Source organism: Vespula vulgaris, chromosome 3 (genome assembly GCF_905475345.1).
Source record: "Vespula vulgaris chromosome 3, iyVesVulg1.1, whole genome shotgun sequence".
Taxonomy (NCBI): domain Eukaryota; kingdom Metazoa; phylum Arthropoda; class Insecta; order Hymenoptera; family Vespidae; genus Vespula; species Vespula vulgaris.
In genome coordinates, this window is record NC_066588.1 from 12,475,549 (window position 1) to 12,500,520 (window position 24,972).

General features: G+C 38.6%; 1 protein-coding gene across 10 annotated transcripts in view; it reads right to left on the reverse strand.

Annotated features, from left to right (window-relative positions):
- The window catches only part of LOC127062261 (RB1-inducible coiled-coil protein 1), a 45,281-nt gene extending 23,441 nt beyond the window's left edge, over positions 1-21,840 (reverse strand). For 2 of the 10 annotated variants that reach the window (XM_050990142.1, XM_050990141.1), the window contains exons 1-3: positions 21,343-21,614; positions 18,234-19,304; positions 5,899-6,107 (exon numbers count right to left, since the gene is read on the reverse strand). In XM_050990142.1, coding sequence (XP_050846099.1) covers positions 5,899-6,107; positions 18,234-18,301 — 277 coding nt within the window. In that variant the 5' untranslated portion in view covers positions 18,302-19,304; positions 21,343-21,614. The other 8 variants (XM_050990138.1, XM_050990139.1, XM_050990136.1 and 5 more) reach the window with 8 other exon arrangements.
- Between the last annotated feature and the right edge of the window lie 3,132 nt (positions 21,841-24,972).

The following is a 24,972-nucleotide window of genomic DNA, read 5'->3' on the forward strand; positions in this document are numbered from 1 at the left end:
AGAAGTCCTATAGTTCCTTCATGAAACCGTCTTCGTTCGACGATTATACACGTACCTAGACTGTGATCGATACTTCTTTCGGTATATCAACGATTCCGTAACGTTCTCGTCAGAGAATACGATCGCTCGATGAAGATTCACGATAAAATTATTACTAGTATAATTTTGTAAAAATTGATTGATTACATGTCAAAGAAAAAATTCCGCGATATTTCTTCATCGTAAAAATTGATATTTTACTAAGAGAAAAAAGAAAAAAAAAGATTACAATAAACTGTTTTTTTTTAATTACAATTGTAATTTAATTATGATTCTAATAATTTATAGTTTATAATTGCTTTTATTCTAAAATTAACATTTCGTCTGGTTCAGTATAAAAAGTTTGTACGAATTTGCTTGTTTTCCATGGTTAGGTCGACAAAAATTAAGCCGATAAAAAATGTGTATCGAAAAAATATGCGTAAATACTACATGACGGAACGACATCTGTAGTTTAAAACGTTACGTGTTACGATGTATGGAATGGTTACAACGATACAAATATAACAAACAAGAGATCCGAATTTCTAGTATACGCGAGATAAGTTAAACTTCTGAAAACCACAATTTATTCCCGGACAATGCAATATATGTATAGCTATAAACCCGCCGTGATAATAAGCACCATTTCCAGAATTTACATACGCGAAATCATATGCGTGCGAAGATCGAGGTCAAAGAACTTGCCTTGCCGAGGAGATAAACTTTAACCGAGACACATCGACCGTATCTTGAGGAGAAAGGAAAGAAAGAAAGGAGGAAAAGCTTAGAACGCGAGAAGGGGGAATGCATAAAGCGAGAAAAAAAATATACTAAGAAGTTTCGAGAAAGAACAGTCGCTGACGATCTTGGGCTCGCGAGATGAGCGAAAGTGGAAATCCAATCTTTTTTCGTGAGATGTTTAAATTCGTGGCACTCTCGTGTCCACGAAGGAGAGAGAGGGGGGGGGGAGGAAGAGAGGGAGAAAAAGAGCGGAAGTCAAATCAGTCATGAAAAGAACGGCGCAATTAAATTCGATCGACGATAAAAAGGATATCGTTAACGGTTGATAATAAATCCATAAAAATCTTTCGGAATATCATAGAAATTGAAAGAGAAAAAAGAAGGGAAAGAAATGAAAGAAAAGGATAATTGAGAAAAATATACCGAAAGGAGACGGATAATTCGTGTCGATCGAGTATTTCGTGTTAAAATCATAATATTCAATCGATCTTATCGGTCGACATTTTTAATGAATCATGAAAAAAAAAGGAAAAGATAAAAAGTAAAGAAAAAGCATTGGCAAATATGAACCGTATATCGATAAACGAACGAAATCCTCTCGGCATTAAGACATTTATAAAGAGAATAATGGACTTTTCGCAAATTTGTCAATCGTTCGTCAAACGTATTTAAATTCGTTTAAATCCTTATTCTGGAAACATAAATCAACGTCCATTAAAAATGCGAACTTTCTATGCGAATCAAACGTCGATGAATTATAAATCAGATATAATTGCCATGAAAAAAGGGAATCGCTGTCGGCACATAATAAATTGAATCATTTTGTAGATGTCAAATTTCAGTGCATGGAAACGATATGATCGTAGTTATATATACGTATGTACACACACACGGACAAGTACAACACACGTATACGTGCATCGAACGGTGTCCTAGAGATTATACTTTCACAGGCACATCGGCGCCTTGCACGATCGATTGACGAGCGAGCCCGTGAGGTCTACCGACAGCTGACGGTGAAAACGTCACTACTCCGAATGTGCCTTAGTTTCTTGATATAAAACGACACGACACGATGCAACACGACATAACGCGACAACGACGATCGCTACCTTCCTTATCCTCTTTTGTATTTAGAGTGTGATGACTCCTGCTTAAACATACCTTTACTAAATTTCGATCGAAACTGTCAATTAAAAAGCTTATCAAAATAAAAAGAAAAGGCTGGAAATTTTGTTCTTACGCTCCCGTGACAAACAGAGAAACGTCGCAACGTAAAGACGACAAAGAAATTACGATTAAGAATGTTTTCCATGCGTCATCGAGTCTACTTCGTTTTTATTCCAGATGAAACGATCAAATAACTTGGGAAAAATATATGCGAACGATAGCGAAAAGACTGCGACAATGACGACGATGTATTAAGAATTGCAAATTGCGATGGAACGAATTACGAATTCACTCATTGGGCAACTATAAATTCTAAATTGCTAATCAGGGTGAGCGTGGTTTACCACATCTACGTATGACGTTACCAAGGTTAGAAAGAAAGTTTCTACTAGATCTACGTCTTCTACGTTCTACGTATTCTACGATCTACGTTCGTTGTTTCGAAAAAAGAGAGAAAGAGAGACGGGAAGAGAAAACGCGAAGAAGACAGATGGTTATCCCTAACATAAGAGAATCAGGTCGCTATGGTCGATCACTGGGCTCGTTAGCGTAGGTTAAACGTTTTTTTTGTCGTGTCTATGGTCTTTCTAACGTTAGATCGATGTAGATTCTACCTTTCTCTGTTTTCTGTTTTTCATCTCTCTTGAAACTTTTCCCGGATACAACATGCAAAATAAAATAAAATCGAATAGGACCTACGTCAACATTAACATCTTCCTACTTATTCGCGAAACGAATTCACGTTATATTAGCTTTAAGTGTGAAAGAATGAAGACCGAATGAGGACTTTCCGACTTGAGAAACACGAGAGTCTGAAAGATTTGATTTCTCGTGAAGATTAATCGTATTCTTCGTTTTCAAGTTTCATCTTACTCCTCCTCGCGGAATGACGAAAGAAGCTGCTTGTTCGCAATTCCATAGAGCGACTTTAATTAAGAGACACTCCATTTCCGTTTCCCTTTTACAAGCATCCAAAGATCATCGAAGTTGATTCGCCAAAGAATTCCAAGTCTGAAAGTTTATCCCTCTTATATTTCGAATCGTCTAAAAGTAAAATCTTCCCAATTGCAATTGATTTAAGATAGTTTGTGAATGAATATTCAAGAGAGATCCCAACGTTTCTACTACTAAGTAAATATTCTTCAAAAAAAAAAAAAAGAAAAAAACAAGGGGGAAGAAAAATTATTTCCTATTACAAGAGCCTTGCGACGTGAAATCTCTTTCACGGACAAAATAAAACAATATTCGCATGATCGATAACTTCGTAAAATGCGCCAAACACGATCATTTGCTAGATACATTTAACGACAGATACTCTGACACGACTACGAGAGAGAGAAAATATCAAGCTGACGTTTCTGTAAGTATGTTGTAGCATTACCCGTAGAAGAAAACACGTGAAGTCCATGAACGCAGGACTTTGCGGTCGCGTTACCGGAGCAATGGAAATGCAAATTACCGCAAGAAATATGATAGGAGTAAAAAAAAAAAAATGGAAAAGAAGAAAAAAAAGAAACTCGAGAAAATGAATAAAGAACCTCGCACTTTCTCGTGAATGTAATTATCGGCCGAAGGCTCGTTAACTTTTTCGTTACTCTCGGACGATTATACTCGTTCGCTACAAAACGCTGTTCACATACTACGAACGACTATAAACGCTCGCCACGAAATATTGCACATATACTGCCGACGATAAAAATCGCTCGATATACAACATTAATTGAAATATATATATATGCATTTGTCGATGGATCGATATTTCGTCCATAACATATTATTGCTTGTAGTGTCCTTCCTTTTTTATTTTTTATTACCACGATTTTAATTTTTATCATCAAAACAAGAGAAAAGACTCGTCGAGGACGTAAGAAGCAAACGCGAGACGCCAGAGATCGATTAACGGATTTAATCAACGCATTTAACAAAATGACCTTTTTCTCCTTTCAACAGAATTTATCGATCGAATTCGATCGTCGATTCGCAATATCACTTTTTTCACTTTACTCTTATTTATCGATGATCGCTCGAGGAATTAATCGAACGGTGCAATTAAAAAATACGCTTTCTTGTCCGCTCGAGAAAAAGAAATTCTTGTGGAAATTCAAAACAGTTTCTTTTACGATCGTAAATATAAAAAGGAAACGAATTTAACAATCTAATTCTGATTTATATCAATCGTAATGATTTCCCGAAGGACGTATCGCGTTACTCGTTACGATAATTATGTCAATAAAAATAAAAATTGTTCGACTCGGCCGGATAGGAGCTACATTGAATTCGATAAAAAATATTCTAAATGATAACGTCAAACGTCAGGTTATCGAGTCGGGTAAATACGACCTTTTCTAAAGTTTCTCCTTCTTCTTTCTCCGGTCGATAGAAATTCTCTATTCGTCGTCGTTTCCGATCATACACGGACGAAGGAAAATACAACGGTACTACTTCGTGATACGCGTTGGATTTGCGGTCGAACCGCGACTGCTCCAGAAAAGCGAATTACCGCAAGGAATACGCGAGCAGTATTATAAAATCGTGCCGCACTTCGAGCGTTTGTAATAGCTACAATCCAACTTGCAAAATGTAATATAGCACTAGAACACTTTTACGTAAATCATTTCGATACTTATACGTAATATTATTGCATATCCATACACGCGCGTACGTACGTATCGAGATTTCAGCAAAGTAATAAAATACCACGCATAATTCGTCGTAGGTATCTCGAATTTCTTTCTTAGATACGCGTATGCACCTACGTACGTAACGTAGTACCTATTGTGCAAAACGAAGTACAAATGTTGTTACGTAAAATGAAAAAAAAAAAAATTGGAGTTAAAACGATTTTGACCGTTTCACATTTAATCGCGTCACGGTTAATCGTATCTCATACGCGCCGTATGTGAAAATGAAGGATGAAACACGTTTCTCGGAGGGAAATGGTCAACTTCGTTAAAAAGAAAAACTCGCTGTGTCGAGCTCACCCCGTTGGCGTTTCAAAGTGTAGTCGACGTTACGAGAAGAGAAGAAAAGGGGCTGAGGAGGCGAGAGAAGGGGAGAGAAGGATGGAAATATATAGAGACAGAGAGAAGGTACGAAAAATGCTCGGAATATTGTCCTGTCATTTTTCATTGTGTTTCTTTACGACAGCGTGTATCCTCCAGCAGCTCACGGTTACACACAAAAGCCTGAGAGATCCCTACGATCCTCTTCTTCTCTTCCTTCACCACTTTTCTCTATGGCTCTTTTTCTTTCGCTACAAACGTCTCACGAATATTACCGGCTACGCCTTTGCCTGCTGATATCATCTCGCTCTTTTTCGCCTCAACCGTGGAGCGCTTCGCGAGTCACCGATAAAGATCGTTATTAGAATTCTCTTCCGGCACAATTCTACGATAACGAAGGCAACCATCAGTGTCAACGAGAGATCTCACTCGCTCGTTCGCTCTTTCCCTCTTTCTCTCTCTTTTCGGTTGGCATTTTCCTATTCCTTTTCTTACTCTTACTTATAAAATAATTACTCTTAATAAGTTCTCACTACGTCCAATTATCGAGCCCTCGATTTTTAGCAAAGTCGAGTAAATCACATACTTTCGTGGGAATTGTTTGACCTAATGCGGGTATCTCGAAGACTCGATCTTGGCGATTATCGAATAATCCTTGAACGACGAAACAATTTCGCGATTAAACGAAGTTAGCAAAATTTCGATATTTTAGCTATTCGATATTTTCCGATTACGAAAATAAGTAAAATTTCTTTCGAAGAGCGTTGTCCAAAATACTTGGACCCTAGTAGTACTGCAAGCTGTTTTATAGATGAAATATGTGGGTCAGGGTTTAAAGATAACCCAGAAGAAGATATAACGATGAAAACCTTCTTTCGGACGATCGGCAAGTTTTTTAGCTTCTCTTCGAGAATCTCGCTTGGCAGACTAATAAAGTTTACAAGTGATGAAGTTTGTCACTCACCGGAACCGTAGTCTATGCTTGGCGTGGGTGGAAGGTTGCTCTCAATGGCGGCCTTGCTGAATAAATAGATCGGATTCGTATCGGTTCCAGCCGAGTAGGAACAGACACGGGCGTTCGGTTCCAAGCTTTCGCCTCCGCTCATCAAGAGCACCTGGTGGACCGCCACAACTCCACATTCTCTCTCGATTGCTTCCTTTAATTGAGCGACACTGAAATGTACAGGAATAATGCAACGAATCAGCTATGCTTTATATAATAACTTTACGAACGATTATAATATTACGATAATCGATCCTTCGTCTAATCGTTATTATATCATATCGGTATTTCATTAATTACCATACTACACAGATATGAATAATTCATTAATTGTTAATGTTTAGAGTTTATCACGTTACTTTCTTAGAGTTTATCATGTAAATTTATGATCGACATTGTCTGAAAGCTTCGACACGAAACGACCTAAACTTTGATCCATCGCGATATACGATTGTACGATATGGAATACATTGATTCTATTATCAATTTTCAAAATGTACAAACGATATTGTAAACCCGAAAGAATTTATAATTATTATTGTTCCGTTTCTAGAAGCCGGATTATTAAATTATCGGATTGCGAAGTTTCAAATTCTGAGTACTAATAATTTGAATGAAACTTTGGGGATAAAGGTCGTATTATAGAAATTAATGGTTATTAGAATTTACCTGATCAAATTTCCAATTTTCAAACGGACAGATAATACGTTCTACCCTTCGCCTACTTTTCTTCTCAAATTCTCTTTCCTTTTCTTTCCTCTTCGCCGAATTATCGACGTTCGAAAGAGATTTTTTTTCTTTTTCAATTTTTCGCGAAGTCATAAAAAATCATTGAATAAACCTTCGCGAACGAGCGTAGGTGCATATTGCATATAAAAATTGAAACCTCTTCAAGGCTTCGAATACAAAGAATGCTGTAATAACGTTTCATTGATCGTGATATGCGGGAGGGGAGCAAAGAGAATCCGGAACGTGCTCCAATGTTAAAAGTACGAAGATATACCATTTATGCAGTTTTCCACATCCGTCGGATAAAATTTAAATATCGTCAAGATACTTCAACAAAAGTAAGTATACGCGATTAATTAAAACGTCATCAAATTAAAGGGACTCGTATACGTAAAGAAAGTTAACGTAAAAATATAAATATTTTCACAGGGTACACACACACACACAAATACCCTATTTTACATTACATTATCAAAGTAGCAAACAATAAAAACTAAACTTGTAACAAAGTCATACACTCGTTTCGTTCTAATTTCACGCAGGGAATAAATTTTGTCCTTGTCGGTAGAAAATAAATTCTCCCGAAGAAAAACTTCTATCTACGATGAAGCCAAAAGTTTGCGACAGAGAATGAATTATAACGATGTCAACGTAAAAACGAATAATACGACGGTTGATTTAACGTTTATATATACTCAAAAAATTCATACGTATGTACGTTAAAAATAACGAAGCGTGAGAGAAATTCTGTTCAAATAAAAATTATACTTCGATGAAAAGATCTAGATTTAAGCCAAATTATTCTCGAATATCGCGCCTCTGGTTTTACGAAACATACCTTTGTCACGGGAAATCATCATTTGATTCAGATATCGGATGGAAATGGGAGAAAAGCAAAAGACAACGAGCGAGTTCTTCCCTCGTTCGACTTCCATGTCGGATAAACATATTCCTTCGCAAAACTTTTATCGGAGGTTGTTAACGTCTAAAATTTCGCGAAAGCGAACGGCAAGGTACGTCAGTAGCACCGCTAAAAATATCGATTTTCTTCGGAAAATAGGTCAAGTCGAAGAAAACGAAGCGTTCGAACGAGGCGTAATTAGGAGCGTAAGTAGAAACATAATTTGCCCGCGTAATCGCACGTTGTAAGCGATTACACAATACCGACGAGACTTCAAAGCGTGCAATATACGTGTATAGCACCGAGCTGGTTGCAGAGACTCGTTGGAGTTACATATTACGAAAATAAAAATCAGGCGTACATAGTTTCCGTCGAGTTAACAATAATTTTAACGTTAAACGACTTACTAGAGACTCGAGCTCGATTTCTATTTACCAGATGATTCTTACTTCGCTTATCGCAGGCATATAAACTTTATTCGAGCTTTGTAAAAGCACGAGTTATAAGCAGAAATTAACCCTAATTGGCTAATAAGCGTGGCACATGTCGACCCTTCCTGAATCAGTATATACGTATCTCTCTCGAAACTCGTGTTTTGCTACGAGCGAGGTGTTCTAGCAATTCTCAACGATACATCGTAATAATTAACAGATCATCGCATGGCCGTGAGTGTAAATAAACTGTAACGCTAAAAGAGAGAAAAAGATAGAGAAAGATCGATAACGAAAGAAAGAAGGAAAGAAAAATAGAAAGAAAGAAAGAAAGACTTGAAAAGCAGCTGTTCCACGTGAATAATTCATAGTCTACGCAGCGCCACGGTATCATTCCTCTTTTAATTAATACGTAATGCACCTCGTATCATCTTTGCACAAAGACTGCTCCTTATCCACTGTTTAACCTTGCCAAGGGTAGAGAAACGACTACTCGTATCGTTTCAATTCCTTCTCTCATGCTCGACTCGGGGTCCTGACGTACCTGCACGATCTACAGGACACGCCACGCTAATCGTTGCTTTTATGCTATTTCATTTAAGAAAGGAAAAAGAACACAAGCAACTTACAGCGTCACGAGGACTATTCGGATTCGAGCGAGAACGAGCGAGTGTAATATTAACGACGTTCAATTAAAAAAGAAAAAAATTATAATAAAGAAGCAAAGAGGATGAAAGTGAACAAAAAAGCTAAGTAATAAGAACGACGAAAAAGGCCATGCTGCAAATACTTTTAATTCGCATCTCGCGAATTTCGCGCGGTATTTGCTGAAAATGTTCGACTTTTACGGTTTCAACGATCGCTACCGAGTAAGGAAGCTGGACGACTCCGAGTCACCTTCGCTCATTTACATACATAATCGTTCTTTTAACGATGAAAAAGTGCCAAGTTCGTCGATGAAAAAAGAATCCATCTCGTAGCCAGGAACGTATGTTCGTATTGAAATATGTGTTACACGGTGTAGATAGGTAGATACACACATGCATTTATGTCTACGTGAGATACGAAATGCACTTCAACGGAAACTAGCGCACGTATTCAAACAAAAGTTACCAATCCGCAGAGAAAAATGATACGTATATAACTCTCCTTCTCCTCGTATGTTTCTATTAGAAAATATTCGTACGATGTTTTACGAGTTTTTTTCTTTTTTTACGGTTGATTACCACTACGGTTTCGAGCAACATACCGAACCGTTTCGATGCATAGACGCACGGTTTTACTTTTATTTACGAACCGTTAACGAAGTAAGAAGCAAGAGTTCGTTACAAAAGAAACATTCTAATCTCTCCTAGCATAATTCTAACTGTCTAGATAGCAACTGCCACGGAACGCATGAATTTGCAATTTTATACCGTTTCGGTCGAACCTGTAATGCGAACTCGAATGACTATGGTCTTTACGCATACGCATATAAACAGTCGCTGATAAATTCTAAGAGTATATTGGCTGATACTAAATTTGCCACCTCTTCTTACACAGATTTTATTTTACCTCTCTATTTCTATGGCTTTTCTAAATTATATTTAGAAACGACAGAAATAAGAACTAATGGACAACGACGCGCTGCAGAATTGACATACATCGTTAATTAATAGCAACGATGCGAGGACGCTGACCGAGATATGGCGCACGATTAATAACAGATCTGAAATACTTCGGATCGCGTCGATAAACGATAAACAAATGACATTTCGAACACGTTTCGAAGCTTAAAATTGTTTACATTATTGTTTACATAAGTTTCGAACTCTTGATAACTCTCGAATCTTTGCTCAGAGCAAAGTTGGAGCGACAATGGGTTTACGCGATCGGATCTGATGATCTGTGAGACACTTCGAACATGATTCCAAGCTTACAGATCTTGAAAGTCTTGATAAGTATCCTGTCTTTTGTCACTTTCGCTGTACCAGCGACAATAGACTCTTTCTGTACTCGATATATCGTATCTTACATCGCTACATTTTTATTACTTCTCTATACCGAGACAAGATCTCGGTATGATAACGCTACTTGTAATATATTCATTTTGCTACTAAATAAATGATAAAAGCATTATTATGAGGATCGTACGAAAAGTTCGTAAATTTCTTTCCTCCTATTTTCTCTTTTTTTAAGTGTATATAAATATCATTTTTAAAGCGAAACACATCTTAAAGTAACAAATAAACGAAAAATTCGGATTAAGGGAACCGGCTCCAATGAATTTAACCTTGACATATGTCGTTACAGTCGTTGTCCCAAATAACAATCGAAAGCTTTTAATTATAGTTCGTTCTTCGTTGGAAAGTTATTAACGAAAAAGGGTCTGTTAAATAAAATATATTTTCTTCTTTTTTTACTCTTTGCACTCGTTAACAGAATATTTTAATTCCTGTTACAATTTGCCGCATACAGCGAGGATCCATTCATTATTTATTCGAATTGTCGAAGAGCATATAACGAGTTAAATAATTTACAATTTGTTCGTTCGATTAACGCAAGTGTTAAGAACGTTTCTGACGCGTGATGATGCAGAACATTATAAAATTTCATCGAATTTATATTTAACAGGTTATTAATATTAAAAGTTCAACGAACTTATAATCGATGATTTTTTAAGTCAACAAACAAAGCACATTCGCTACAACAGATATTTATAATAAACGTTCCTCCATGTATAATATATAAAAATGTATTATTAATTTTTGTATAGATTTCTCGTCCGTTCAGAAATAAAAATCGTAAAGAAAATAATCCTTCGAAATTCGATAATTTCTCGAAATAATAGTTACACTCGTATACGCATGATATATTTACTACGCATAAATAGATGAATCTGTTAACAATATATTTCATAAAACGTAGACACGGTGCCTCTCTGAAAATTATACAAAATTGGTAGAAATTGTCAATATCGTAAATTTTTAGTAAACAACGAGCAAGGCCATTAAAAGCTTTCGATCGTAACTCAAAAGGTCGCATTTCGTTTTGAAACGATGATCCTCCACGCGTTCTATTTACTACATATAAATAAATGAATTTGTTAAGATACGCTCTATTAAATCTAGATATGTCAAGGTCGTTGGTCTCCCTAATCCATGAGGTTACTCTTTTTTCGAAGATAAACACCGAGCGATGACAAAGACCTTTTGATTGTTACTACACATGTCAAGGTCAAAATTCATTGGAACTGGCTCGCGTAGTCCGAAGTTAAAACTCTCGCGAATTTTTCACATATAACTTGAGATATAATTACTTAAATATATTATATGTATCGCATCAAATACGATACCGTGTTAACTCGTAATACAATTTTTTTCTCAAAGAAATAACATGTATAAGCAATAAACTTATTTCGTCCACTTCGTTTCGCTTTCTTTCTTTTATGTTCTACATATCGACATTCGTAATATATACTACGAGCTATAAAAAACGAAAACGTAAATAAATTCGTTGGTGCTAATTCGAATTCTTCAGATTTTTTTCTTTTCTTAATATTTGATGTCAGGATGAAACTAATCAAAAGGCTTGCAAGATATTGAATATTCATTAAGCCTCCGAAACCTATCGAAACTCTCAAACCTATTATAATCAAAACTCTCGAGAGTTTCAAGCTTCGAATCATGTTCGAAGTTAAGATACAGTGTCTCAGCGCGAGTCCATTGTCGATAGGAACGAAGAAACTTATTGAGACTTACCAACGTTTTGAAGATTTTTCATACGCTTCGAATCCGGTTAAAAGGCAAATTTGTCGTCGGTAAAAAGAATAACGAAAGAGATTGGAAAGATATTCGAATTGTTTTAGAATTCATCGTTACACGCTACGACGACGCTGACAATGTCACGAACGGTTTCGTCGTAAATCTTAACGCGTTTAGCGTGACGAAAGACAAATAAAGGAACTCTCGTTTTAATCGATCCTCGCTTTCAAACGAACTCCGGCTTCATCGTAGATTATTTCTCTACGAAGTTAACTATATTATATTTGTCGTATCAATTTGAAACTACAACTGTAAAGATCAACCAAAGACAAACGTTACAACACAACGATGTTAATGAACGACACGATTCAATTAGAATAGTATACCGCGTATAATTACGAAGGATCCCTCGTTACTATGTTTCCTGTCGAGTTCGCATGACGTATCTAATTTATCACCAATCCTAAAGAAACTTAGAAAAGCACGAAAGGTGAATTAATTATTTTTCTTATGCTCGTTGAAAAGAAAAGTTGAAATTTGCCGAGATGCGATCGTACTTTTCGTAAGATCGACGTAGACTAGCGTAAAATGATTCGAGTACGAGCGGGGGTTAAAGGTGACGCTGAGAATGAAGATTAGAAGCGGTTAGTGTCAGATGGAGGAGAGTAGATACGGCTCACCTCTTATTGCTTTCGTCATACATTAGTGCGCATTAAAAGCTTGGCCGCGGCAGCACGCGGACTTCGAGCTCGGTGTACGCAACTATATGTATCCGTACGTCTCCTCTCTTTCTCTATGTATGTACGTACGTGTATATAAGAGAATATAGAACACCCACGTGTCGTATGCCAATTATGTACATTATCCTCTGTATCGATGTCGCTTGTAACAGAAGTATTGAAAATCGTGCTACGCAATATAACGGTGAATATAAAGTGAATTGTATAATGAATATATGCAAAGATCAAATGGCGATAAGGAACCGACGTGGCCCGATGAATCCGATTTACCTGCGCACCATTAGTATTCTCGATGCGATTAGAGAGCTAATACCGTTTAACATTGTATAGAACGTTCTCCCGTCTTCTTCTCCGAATCTATCTTAGAATCATATTCGAAAAGGTACTTGCTAAAATTTACCTGTACACTTTACCAGTATCCTTAATGCGATTAGAGAGTTAATACACCGTTCAACATTGTGTAATACGTTCTTCTCCTTTTTTCTCTGAATCCATCTTAAAATCTTATACGGAGAGATATACCAGGTAAAATTATCCACGCGACATCGTATACCACTAATCGATTATAATAGAAATTACAAATACCATATACACAAATACGACTTTACCTGCGATTAAAGCGATTAGATCATCGACGGAAGTGAGCCGCTAAGATTGCTTCTACGCGATCAAGAAATGTTCGATGCTAAGACGATATAATGTTGATAACGGAGATATCGCAAATTTATAATCGACTATTTTATACATCGTATATATTCGAGGTCGACTAACTGTAGAATCGACAAAAAAAAAGCATGAAGAAGAAAAAACACTAACGTCGTCGCAGCTAATGATAACTTCTTTCAAAAAATCGGAACGAGCCCCGTCGATAACGACGATGATTTAACGAAAACAATATGGCGTAGACGCGGAATAGCGACTATAGTCCACCTGCTCGATTATGCGTGTTATTGATATGCGTCGAGCACATTTAAATACAACATACCGTTTGTTACTGGCATAATTTCCACGTCTTTTGTCCAACAAAAGACGTCCTGGAAACATTATAGGCGAACGAACTCACGATCGATTAAAAAATGACTCGAAACAACCGTCGGTCGTAAGATAAAAGAGCTATCGCAAAAAATTGAAAGCAATCGGACAATTATCGCGTATTATAAAAATATTATCATTATCGATAAACCTCCAATAAAATTAATTTGTATTTGGCCAAATATAACCGGCAAAAATAATCTCTCCGAGATTATAAAAGGTATTTTCCAAAATCGAATCTCATTATCAGACTCGGCGTTCTAAATCAGGCTAATGTGTTCTAAAAATTATCTTCATTATATAGCGATTAAATATACTCAATAATAGCGTATTTAAAAGAACGTCTTCGCACGTGTCGCTCTATCCAGAAAATATCTAAAATATTTATATTAAAAACAATTTTGGATGTATTTAATGAATCCGTCAATGTGTACGTAAGTTTGTCTCTGTGTGTGTACATATGTATGTATCTACGAAAGTAGACGACTGATGAAATAGTATCGGCTGCCAAAAAATGTACACTTATCGATTCATTATTATTATTAGTGATAGTATTTTGTATTATGCTATATTTGGATCTGAAATAAGTCGAACTAATCTACTTCGTGAAATGAAGAGTAAAAGGAAACGATGAAATTTGTTGCGCTAACGAGGATAACTCTGAGGTAATAGAATTAGAAAAATAAACGAAGGGTCCATTTTTTAAATCAAATATATTTTATTCGACGTTGTTGTAAAGTAGTTTGTATCTTTCCGCGAAACAAATTAAATTGATTTATCTTTTACCGTTTGACGGGGATTTTATTCGTTTATGCGAATTTCAAATTATCTCTTTGTAATTTGCAGATCGTTCAAACGTAACGTTTTCATAAAAATGAGACATTTTTGGGATAACATAAAATACACGTGTAAAGATAAATGTAAGAAAATGCAAAAGATCCTTTTTTTTAAATAATGACAATAATTGCGTAGTCGCATCGAGCTTTCAGAGTTTAGCGTTCATGTTCGTGGGTCAAAGTCGCGTTGGAAAAAAGCAAAAAGAGGTAGGACGGGCAACTTTTTTCATTATTTTCAGCAATTATCGGCTTTTAAGTCGTACGAGTACGACAACGATGTAGAAAAGTTTCTTAAAGTTTCGCGCGAAGCAACGAAGAAAGCTCTTTCCAGTTTTACACCTACGCCCAACGATCCTCTCTCCTGCCCTTAAGCTTTTTCTACCCCTTCGATCGATTCGATCACGCGTTTACGTAAACTTCTAAACAATTTCTCTCGATGTAGTCGATATCGCGTGCTTATCTCAAAATTAACATCAATTAATTTCCACAGGCCTGTCTCATTCATTCTGTACTACCATTCCAAATCGAGAGAATCTTATTTGCATGAATAATTTGAACGATAAAAGAGGAACGTATCGAATTTACGCGATCGGCCGAATAAACAAACACGGTTACAAAATAATCAACAATTTAATTACATTATTATGTACGTATTACCTGCTCATTAATTATGTACATATTATTATCAGTTATATGTTACATATCCATCTATCGTCGTTCGACTTAGAAAAATTGTAATTTAAAAAATAAATACACAAAAACTCTACGAAGCTGGTTCGAGAGAACGTTTTCGTACAATGCGTTAAGAGAAACAACGAGAAAGATAAATTTTCCCTTTGCGAGCAGTTTGACCATGATCGTGAATTAGCATAACGAATACACGTACTCTCCTCTTATAACAATCGCATTAACCCTCTGCGCTCTTGACTCACCGTTGAGACGAAATTAGGAATGATATATGTATATCACGCTACATAATAAAAATACCTTGGCACATGCACCGAATAATACGGGACTTAAAAATCTCTCCTATAAGAGCTACATATTTATTTCCCTTTCGCTTTATATCATACTCGTTGAAAAATCGATCTCTCCGAGATGAAATCGTTTAATAGCAATCGTTTGATCCAATGAAACTTCATTCCTAATTAAATATCCTATCTAACGCGGAATTCATAATTGAAGAGCCGCGTTAAAGTTTTTATCGAACGTTCGTCGACAATCTTGAGGTTTATATTACTGTGAAAATTACTAACAGAAAATTATTGTACCGAGATAGCTTCTAGGATCGGCCTACAAGAAGACGGGAAACATTAAGATACCGTAACGGGAAAATCTAAGCGCGCGCGTATCTTCGTAGAACAAAGAGAAGAAAGGGTGGGATAAGTAAAAGAAAGAAGAGGAAGAAATAGAAAAAAGTATGTCGGTTCCAGTAGGCCGAGCAGGTTAAAACTTTCTTCCGTGAAAACTTAATACCTTAATACACCAGCTAATTATATCCTTTTGCAAGCATACACACATAAACACAGACATGTAGATACAATTTGCCGGAGCCACGAATTACACCCGTACGTTCTACATTCGCTCGATCACGAAACGAGAGACACTGAACAGTCGCTCGCGCGCGCTCTCTCTCTCTCTCTCTCTCTCTCTCTCTCTCGTTCTCTTGTTTCGAGAATACGGAAACTAATCGGCGTAAGCGAAAGTCGTTCGAGGAATAACCGTTTGGCATGGCCAAACACGACACAATACGAGAGACAAATGTTCGGCTCGAATGAATATTCTCGAGATTGCGCATATTACGCGTGGAACACGTTTCCTTCTTTCTTCGAATTATCATCAAACTTCTGAAGGATTCGCGTAACCTCGTAAATATAACGTCGACTAAAACGGCCGAGAAACATGATCTTTTCGCGACGGTGAAATTATACGTTTATCCACGTATGCGTCATGGAACGTATCGTGGATCGTTAAAACTCTAATCGAAATATTAAAATAAGTTATCACAAAACCTTGAAGAAGTTAAGAAGTAGTTTCGACTAATTTAATGCTCGTTAGGTGATTAACTCGTTGTTCCTATTATATCGTTACTTATGTACTATCACGTTTCGATCTAACGTTTGCTACGTAACGTTAAACGAGTATCGAAAGCATAAGAAGAAGCAGCAACAAGAAGGTTCTATGGGTTTTTGACCGACTGTGAACTGCACGTACGAGCTCTAACTGCACGAACTTAACGGGAGACAAAAGATTTTCTCTATAGTCGAAGCTCCGTTGTCCCTTCTTCACGTTGGATCGACGAAGAAGAGGCTTCTAAGGCCGACCGACCTATCATCGTCCCATCGTCCCGTTGGTACGAACCAGGTATAAACTTCTCTCTTATTTTTTTTCTTTCTCTCTTTCCCTCCCTCCTTCTACCCCCCGTTCTTTTTCCGTGGTTACACGAGACCGTTACATTTTATTATTTCCTAGCGAATATTCTCCGGACTTTAAGAGGCTTCCACTGGTAGAACGAATTAACGATAAAAAGAAAAGGAAAAAGAAAAAGATAACTCTTCACCGACCTCTTTCGTACAAGACCTTTCGCATAAAGAAGCGATTTTATGAGTTAAAGAGCTAAAGGAAAGGATAGAGAGAAGGAAAAAAAACAGAAAAGAAAAGAGAAAAACGATGATCTATTCTCAACAAAGAGAGACGAGCTAATTAACGTTTCGTTGTATTTTCCAGCGCTCAAACCACAGTCATCGTCTTTGGAAAGCGTAGACTCTAGAAGCGATCATTACATAACGATCGTTTGTTGTATCCACGCCTTAACCAAGGACAACCACGATCGACGAAACTTTTCTTTCCTTTCTTTTCTCGCACCTACTGCTCCAGTAGCACTCGATAAATATTACGAATCTTTGTTAACGCGTCTTTTACCGAAATTCTTGTCGAAAGAAAACTCGGAAAATTGGTTTCCAATTTTTTCTTTCCCGGCTTCTCTCGCTGAACAAGAAATATTTTCACCGACGATAAATAAGTCGGTACTTTGGACTCCACTTAGTCGATTTATCCCCTGCGACGACTACTTGTCCGAGTACCCTACCTTCCTTTTTATATTTAGAATCAATAAGGGGGGAAAGGAGGAGGAGAGAAACAACGATGAACGTAAAGGAGAGACGGAACGTTTTCCCTTTAAGTTTCGAATGACGTCACGAGCAAATCAAATTATTAAATACGATCGACGCTCGTTGTTTATAAACAATCGAAAAGTTTCTATTATTCGTTTATATGTCAACGGTACGTATACACATACAAAAATATCTAGCTAATCGATTTTCGTCGACGGCCGAGCAACGTCGAGGCCCTTTAACCGTCTGTAAATCACATCATCGAACGTTACACACACACACATGCACGGTGTCCGGCTTTAATCGATCCACGTTCACGTCATTAAAACTGTTTTCTCGCTCGAAAGGCTAACGACTCAAAGAAATACATTTTTCGAATATCGTCAACTATTTTTTTCAACGTAAACCGTTACGACTTTGTATAACTTCCGATCGTACTTATTCAAATGGTACCACTCGGTAACTAACTACAAGTAGTATCTATACAGCGCATAAACTCGGCGTATACATATACATACATACGTATGTGTATACATATATACATAAAACTAACGCGGCTCGTAAATGCAGTCAGAAAATATCTACTCGTTTATCCAGTACCCGCCGGCCTACGAAAAAAAGTTAATCGAAGATAAAAATCCATCGAAGCAGTATTTTGTTTACTTCCCTGCAAAAGTATCTTGTACCAAAAGAAAGATATGAAGGGCAAGGAATGAAAGACGAAAAAAAGGAAGGAAGAAAGAAAGAAAGAAAGAAAGAAAAAAAATTTACCTCTGCAGAGCCAACTTGATGTCGAAAGTAATGGTGGTACCGGTATCCACATGAAATATGTAGAGCATCTTCGTGCCGTTCGCTCGAGAGCGAAATGAGACCCTTTCCTCTCTCGTTCAGACTTCCTCACCGATTTCGAGAAACTCGAAGCATCCGTACTTTGCGTTTAGCGATGGTCGCTCGAAAAATGGTCGGCAGCCGCCCTCCCTCCCTCTCTCTCTCTCTCTCTCTTTCTCTCTCTCTCTCTCCTTCGTCTTCTCGACAAAGAGAGGAAAGAAGGACAGAGGGAGAAAAAAGAAAAAAAAAAGAGAGAGAGAAGAAAAACGGCGTTCTCCGGTCTCTCCCTCGGCGTCACCTCGAGGGACTCCACTCCTATAGTCAGCTCGATCGGGGCCGTACCCCAGGTTTCTCGAAGCTCGCGAGTACGGCCCCGGTTTCACTATGCCGCATCGATCGCCGAGACGATCCCGTTGTTCCTCGAGGACGATGTCGATGACGACGATGACGACGATGACGACGACGACGACGACGACGACGACGACGACGACGACGACGACGACGACGAGGATGATGACGAGGACGAGGAAGATCTCGTTTTATTACGACGATGATCTCGACGAGCGCTGTTGTTCCTTCTTCTCTGTGAGCTACCTCGCGTACGACGTCTGATCACGTCGTAGATCATTCAGAGAAAACGATCGCCTCTCGAACGGACCCGATTTCGCTGCCGAACGATTATTTACTCTTCTTTTATTTCAATTATTTCGTATATTTCTCTGGTCTTTCCTTTTCTCTCTCGCTTTATCTATATCTATCTATCTATCTATCTATTTATTTATTTATTTATTTATTTATCTATCTATCTATCTATCTATCTTCTTTCTTCTTTCTTTCTTTCTTTCCTTTTGTGAGTACGCGTGTGTGTATATTTCTTTTTTCTTTCTGTATATATAATATATTTCCTTGTATCTTCTTTCTCCTTTTAATTTATGTCTCGAAGCAGAAGACGACGACGACGGCGGCGGCGGCGGCGGCAGCGGCAACACTCACGAGGACGTTCTTCCTCCGCTCCTTCAATCGAATACATTTAAAAAGTTAAGGTAAGGAAGAAATGTGCTAGAGTATAAAAGAGTATAAAAGTGAATAGGAAAGAGAGAAAGAGAAAGGTTGGAACGGTAAGATCTGTTGAACAAAGGCAAAGGATACGTTGGTTATTTCTTGTTTCTCTCTGAAACAACCGGTTCCCTCCTTTCCACGGTTTTTTACTCGAAAACGAGCGTAGTTTTAATGGAACCCGAAGGAGAAACGACACCACCACCACCACCATCACCACGACGACGTCGACGACGACGACGAAGACGCCGTCGGCTCGAAAGACCGACGAACGGAAAGGAAAAGGAACAAACTTGTATCACATGAGATCATCTCATCTGTTGACCGACAGAAAGGTCCACGGCCTCTCACGACGTGTTTTTCTGCGTGTGAGCAAGAGAGAGAGAGATAGAGAGAAAGAAGGAGAGAGAGAGAGAGAAAGAGAGGGAGGAAGAGAAAGAGAGAAAGAGAGAGAGAGAGAACGATGAAGGCAAACGCGCGCACGCACACGGCCGCCACTCGTTTCACGCCCCGAATCTTCGCGAGGGTTCCTTTGTGTTTCTTCGATTGATCGTAACTAACTACACCACTTCGACGAAGTGAACAAGGACGCGCTTAGGGTATAAAAGAAAAAACTAACTGCCACAATTCATTTGTTCTTTTCTCTCCCTCTCTATCGGAAACGCACCAATCCCTCCTTTTATTTCTCCTTTCCTCTTCGATCGGTTAAATTCGCACTCTATTTCTCAAAATATAACCTCAAAAATTCGATCCTCCTCCTTCTTCCTTTTCTTCTCTTTTTCTCTCGAAGATGCACGTACCGTGAAAGACGAGTTTTTAAAGGGAGACGAAGACGAAACAACGACGACGCCGACGACGATCGATTTTTAATTCTCTATCGCGATAACAGCGAAAATCGAGTTTAATTATTTTATTACGAGAAGCGTTCGATCGTACAGGAAAACTCGGGGTGCTTTGGAGCACAAAGTCGAGTAAAGAGCCACCGTCGCGACGCTCTGCGAGTAAAATGCATTTAGTAGTAACAGTAGCAGCAGTGGTAACAGCAGCAGCAGCAGCAGCAGCAACAGTAGCAGCGGTAACAGCAGCTGCGAGAAAAGAGACACGATTTGGAGCGACGGGCTGCTTTTCCGGACAGCTGCTTTTTCCGTTCGTGAAAATGCACTGACGCGTCGCAAAGCAGAAAGAATGAGAAGATGAAGGAGTGAAACAAAGAGGGAGAGAGGGAAAAACGAGAGAGAAAGAGAGAGAGAGAACGTTCACGGCACGACACAGCACGGATCAGCTGCTCGTCAAAACAAAGCACTCGCGCACTCGGCGCGTTCTGATACTCTCTCTCTCTCTCTAGCTTGTTCTTTCCCCTTCTCTCTCTCTCTCTCTCTCTCAATCTCCGCACGTTTGATTCTTCCTTTCGCTTCCACCACTCTTCGTGTATATGTATATGTATATATATCTCTCCTTTTCTCACGTCAAGCTTCGTCTTCTCTTCGCTTCGTCTACTATCTCGTTTAGGACGGTCGCTCGACACGAAAATGATTTCTGTTTCGATAATAGCGTCGATACGACGACGAGGTCGACGACGATGACGACGACGACGAGGATGACAACGACGATGGGACGACGTATCGCACAACGTATAACAAAACAAATCGGAGCTGCGCCATCGAACGGAAAACGTATGCGCGCGCGATGCCAATCACGGAACAAAGGGGCTTCACTCGCGCCCTTTTTTACGATTCTCCGAGGGCGATTCTCTCTTTCTCGCTTTTTCTCTCCTTTTCTTTCCTTCTCTTTCTCTCTCTCTCTCTCTCACACACTCGATCACTCGCTCACTCACTCACACACACACTTACTCCTTTCTTTACTCTGTCCATTTTCCTTTTCTAATCGTCGACTCGTATGTCGTATTCCGTTCCCTTTACTCTTTCTCTTTCTCTCTCTGCCTTTGCCTTTTGTTTTGCCGCGACTCACGACGAAAGTCGCGCGATTTTCTTCTTACCAAAGGGAACATTTACGTATTCGAATTCTCTTTATTTATCTCGTGATCGCTCGTGCTGCTAATCTATTATTTCACGTCACTATTCCAGCACAAGCGCACTCCTAGACGAATCTTTCGCGATTACGCGCACACCGAACGCTCGACCGAACTGTCAGAGACTGGAGACTGCTCGCTCCTCTGCTTCGCGATGCTACGCTAGTGCGAATGAGAGAGAGAGAGAGAGAGAGTGAGAGAGAAAGAAATACGTGTTTCGATGGAGGGGGTGGAAAGTCGAAGGAGAAGAAAGAGGGAGAAGAGGACTAGCTCGGCTCACCGCTACTGCCATCGTTGTTAGCGTTTCCCTCTGACGCATCGAGTCGCCAGCTGTTCTTTGTCGGCAGTGCGACTACGCACAGGCACGGCGAATGGAAGGTCCGTTCCTGTACACCGATTGGTCGATCCTACCTGCTCCATTCGTCGCTAGCGCTCGCGACGACACGCGACGACAACGCCATCTTCAACATCAGCGCCTCGAATCGGACAACGAAAACAGAAATATGTAGAACGAAAGTGGAAGATGTCTGTGATTCGACCAATGAGAGATTATAAATAACGATGATAATATTTTACTCCTACTGATCGCACGGATTTCGATACGCGCGTATACACACACATTATACTTTTATACGAGAACGCTTTTATCGCTAATTTTCTTTCATCGGAATTAACTTTCTCGTCTTCGAACGACGCGAATCGATTTTTTCGACACGTTTTTCGTAACGTTCTTCCTCTACCTCGTCAGGTCTAAACTTGTTTGAACGACGTATCGATCCTTTTTGTTCTATCTTATCTACCATATGACACATATATATTCCTTTTGTATTAATATAGCCAGAGAGGAAAGTGTATTGCAGGGCCATCGGTCTTATGCACTTATCGACGTGATTCGATCGTACCTTTCCTTCGAAAAACAGCATTCGTATTTATCGATCTAGACAATGAACTCGTTTTTATCCTTTTCTCTTTTTTATCATCCGCTTTACGTAAGTTCGTTTTTACTTTTGACTCGAGCCAGCTAAAAACGAATGTATAACGTCCGATAAACTCTTATTTTATAAATTAAAGAGAGATAATGAAATATTTATAAGGAGACTAACGATCCTTTTGACACGATGATAAAATTTTTGATTTATTTTTACGAACTCTGCGCCACGCCAATAATAGACGTTAAAGGCGTCGGGTCATTCCTTTTACACGGGTGGATGCTAATGGCCGCCATTAATTCAACGTCTCTCCTCGGTCGACGTTCTGTTTTGCTGAGAACTTTACGCAGATGTGGAATTAGTAATAGCGATGCTATCATCGTCGCACGTAATTATCGTCTTGTTTCGTTGCTACAGGACTCTTTCTTTTCTCTATTCGAAGATCGTTTTCCGAATGAAACGGACAAAATTTCGATTTTTCGTTCGACCGAACGATCGTACGCAAACGCGTCCTTACAATGTGCGTAGCGCGTGCGTATACATATATGCATGGCCATAGATATGTGCGAGTCGAAGAATTTTTCGACATTGATGCACGCTTCCGATTGGCCGGACTTCGCCGTCAGGGACGCTGTACTCGCCCGTTTTCGCGCCTGACGCTCCGATTCTACGATTCACCACGGAACAATAGTACCTCTGTCTTACTTTTCGCGAAATATGCCGCGTCTGGACAAATAATACGAAGGTAACGAACTTCTTTTGCGTGCGAGCCTAAGTTTTGCATAATTCAATTCTGATTCCTAAATAAACTCTCTAATAAGGTAAACAGACTTTTCCCTGTAAATATTTTGCTGAAACCTACGAAGTACGATTTCCACGAAGTGAATTACGAGGTCGTATGAAATATGATTACAGCTATTTCAAGTACTTAATTCCCATATTATTATTACCGATAAAAGAGAATAGTTTATAAGAATATCGCTATCTAATCGCTTGTAACTTGAAATATAGCTCGATATTTCCCATGCTTGTGGGAGAAAAGGGAGAAATATGGGGGTAGATACACCAACCCGGTTGAAACTGTTAGACGAGCAGGAGTGCTGCCATCTTGCGCATGCGTGGAGAGACAACGTCTTGTGTCAACGTTCCGTTCACTGGGCGTAGCTTCGTTTTGGTCTTACACGTACGAAGGCTGTGTTGTACGTAGGAAGACCTGTGAATAGTTGATGAACTAATGGTGGGGGGAAAGTTTCGATTTAAGTAGCACGAAAACGTAAGGTACGCAAGGTCTGGTTGTTTCTGTCCTCCCTCTAGCCCCTCGCGGTTCTATTTTATCGACCACTTTCTCAATTAAACCTTGGATATAATAAAACGCTGGACTTTGTTAACGATCATTCGTTTCCTATCACGTTTTCGTTTACGTGTTACGTCGAACGATATATCGTCTTTTGTATACTCTTTTTTCCGCCCCTTTCTTTTTCTCCTTTTCATTCGAATGACGTAACAATGGTCTAGCGAAAATACGTCTTAAAGATGTAAAATAGATTGCTACGTGCATGAGTCATAGAGTTTTGAAGAAACTAGCATCTTCTTCCGATAAGGCGTGCCAAGTTTTCGTCAAATTTTCAACGACGCACGTTGTTGTGGCTTATTTTGCCAATCGTTGTTTCGTTGGACTTGACGCGTATTATCGTTTCGTAAATCGCGCTAGCGAAAAAAATTTATATACTCGTTTACCCTTGATATTTTTATTCGAATCGTGCACGTGATATTTGCGCAGCATTCTCGTGATATTCGAAATAGACGATACTAATCATAAAATTTCTTTCGAGAAATAGTCTAGGATAATTTTAATAAAGCCGCGAAGTATTTTCGCGATTGGGGTACGAAGCTGGTCACATTTGTTTACCATACGACCAGAGACGATATTTTCGAAACAGAAAGGGAGAGAGAGAGAGAGAGAGAGAGAGAGAGTGCTCCAAAAAAATTCTAAGACTCAAAGCGAAGTGATCAACCGCTTTGAAAGTTTTTCTTTTCACTATTTTGCTTTTTTTTATATCTCGTATTTATGATCGATCGATCATGTTCACCTTGAAATAAGATTTCGTGCCAAGAAAATAAACAGTCCTATATTATGGCAAGCAAATATAAGCTAATTTTGAATTCGTAAACGTCCTACTTGATTACATCATGCTGCGTTGACACTTATTACGGTGAACGAACGAAAAGACGCTCTCGTGAAATTGCGTCGCGATATCGCAATTGAGATAATCAAAACGTTGCTCGTGCGATTCCGACGTTCGAATTGAGAGTTGTAACGACTTATCCGATGTCATCGCTCTTGTTAAAATTTCAGATAAGACAACGCGAGAACGAATAATCAAAACAAGTTTATTAGTTTTGTCTGCGACGCCTAACATCGTGACGATAAAAATATTTTCAAAAAAATTTACTTTCTGCGTCTTATATATATATATATATATATATGTATGTACACACGCGTATACGTGTATATACGCAGTTCGCATACCGTCTTTAAACTTTTCGGTAAATTTTTTTTTACGAAAGATTACGAATGTAGGTTACTCATTAACGCGTATGCTTATATAGAATTAAGACGATAGACGATAATGAGAAAATACAAAGCAAGAATATTCATTGTGTATTT